Source organism: Grammomys surdaster, unplaced genomic scaffold (assembly GCF_004785775.1).
Source record: "Grammomys surdaster isolate TR1022 unplaced genomic scaffold, NIH_TR_1.0 373, whole genome shotgun sequence".
In the NCBI taxonomy this organism is placed as follows: domain Eukaryota; kingdom Metazoa; phylum Chordata; class Mammalia; order Rodentia; family Muridae; genus Grammomys; species Grammomys surdaster.
Genome location: NW_021604792.1, coordinates 9,653,309 through 9,654,902, shown reverse-complemented (window position 1 = coordinate 9,654,902; position 1,594 = coordinate 9,653,309). Strand labels below are relative to the sequence as shown.

Sequence of the window (1,594 nt, the reverse complement as noted above, 5' to 3'; positions counted from 1 at the left end):
CCTCGACCTGATCAAGGCAACCAGACTCAGCCTCGTCCTCCTCGACCAGGTCAAGGCAACCAAACTCATCCTCTTCCTCCTCACCCTAGCCAAGGCAACCAGACACGGCCTCGTCCTCCTCACTCTGACCATCAACATACACCACAGCAAGATGGAGACAATCAGATAGGATCTCACTCTCATCCTGACTACTGACATAAGCCACCACAGCAACAGGTAATCATATATAACTCCAAAAATTTCATGCTATGTTACCCCATTAAAGCACTAGCATTTTTCCAATAAAATCAAAGAACAAAGGCATAAGGCCAGCTACTTCACTAATCTAAATTCAGTGTTTGCTAGAGTTATGCTTTATTCACTCAGTGAAGACCTTAGTTCCAACACTTTTCAAATTTATAGAGCCCTAAAATGAATTGAGAATATGCAAACCTACAGAATCACGGAAACACAATTCTAAATGTTTGTAGTCCAATATTTTCTTTGCTTTTTAAAAGTTCTTCTAAACAATATTGATTGTCCTGAAGTGTTGTTCCAATGTAGTCATTTTTTAATGTGATTTTTTTTGCCAGTTTTGATTTGACTTGCTTTCTACTCTGAAGTTTCTGCTTCCTTTCTCAGTCTCACTGACTTTCTGTCTTACCCCTTCACTTCAACACCCTTAACTCTGTTTCACACAAAAGCACTCAGATTCAATGTCTCTGTTAAGACCTGTTTGTGTATCTAATAGACACTCAAACGTTAACTTGATTTATTGATGTATCCTCAAACTAAAAGAAGAATAAAATAATAATCTAACATCAAAAAATAATATGCTGCTAAATTTTAAATTTCTGTCTTATTTTTAACTCTTCTCATCTCTCCCTGAAAAACTCATTTAGAATGACATTTTTATTGTCTTCGGAGTGTTCAAGCATCAGATTTTCCCTATGAATTATCTCATAAGTTATGTAAAAATATTTACTGCTTGTTTTAAATAATGTATATTTTAGGAAAATCCTATATCAGTTAACTTAACTTTAAAAATCTTACTTTCATTTTTCTTCATTTTTCTCTCTCCACAAATTTATTTTTCTCTCCAATTATATGTTTCTTCTATTATCCTTACTCTATTGCTTTCTTCTTCACCTTCACTATTTTTTCTAGTTGTACAGCATCTACTATACAGTCATGCCATAATAATTTGGTTATACCCTGTTCATAGATGCTTGTATGCATTTTAATGTCTCTGTTACATTTAACAATGAATACTTTATAACATGACTTTTCATTTTAAGTAACAACTAAAAGATAAATTAAGATAACCTGTATTTCCACATGCTAAAAGCTACAGTTGAAAGAACATAATGTGTTAGGTGACTAATATGAGCAAATGAAATATTATTAGCAACAAAGAAGAGGGAAAGAGAGGAAAAGCAATGAAATGAGGCTTCTTGATACTCTTGTTAGTGAATGCAGCAGAAGTCAGAAACTGTCTCCTATAGTAATCCATATCTATGATTTTTCTTGACTTTCTTTTTTATTTGTATATAGGAAATAAGAAAGTACACATCAGAAGTTATGTCACTGGAACTGTGCTTGTAGCTGTTCCTTT

At 33.5% G+C, this 1,594-nt stretch overlaps 1 protein-coding gene across 1 annotated transcript in view; it reads left to right on the top strand.

Annotated features, from left to right (window-relative positions):
* The window catches only part of LOC114632413 (basic salivary proline-rich protein 4-like), a 3,021-nt gene extending 2,826 nt beyond the window's left edge, over positions 1–195 (top strand). The window contains exon 3 of the mRNA XM_028780919.1: positions 1–195. This exon is cut by the window's left edge and continues 591 nt beyond it. Coding sequence (XP_028636752.1) covers positions 1–195 — 195 coding nt within the window.
* The last annotated feature ends 1,399 nt before the right edge of the window (positions 196–1,594 follow it).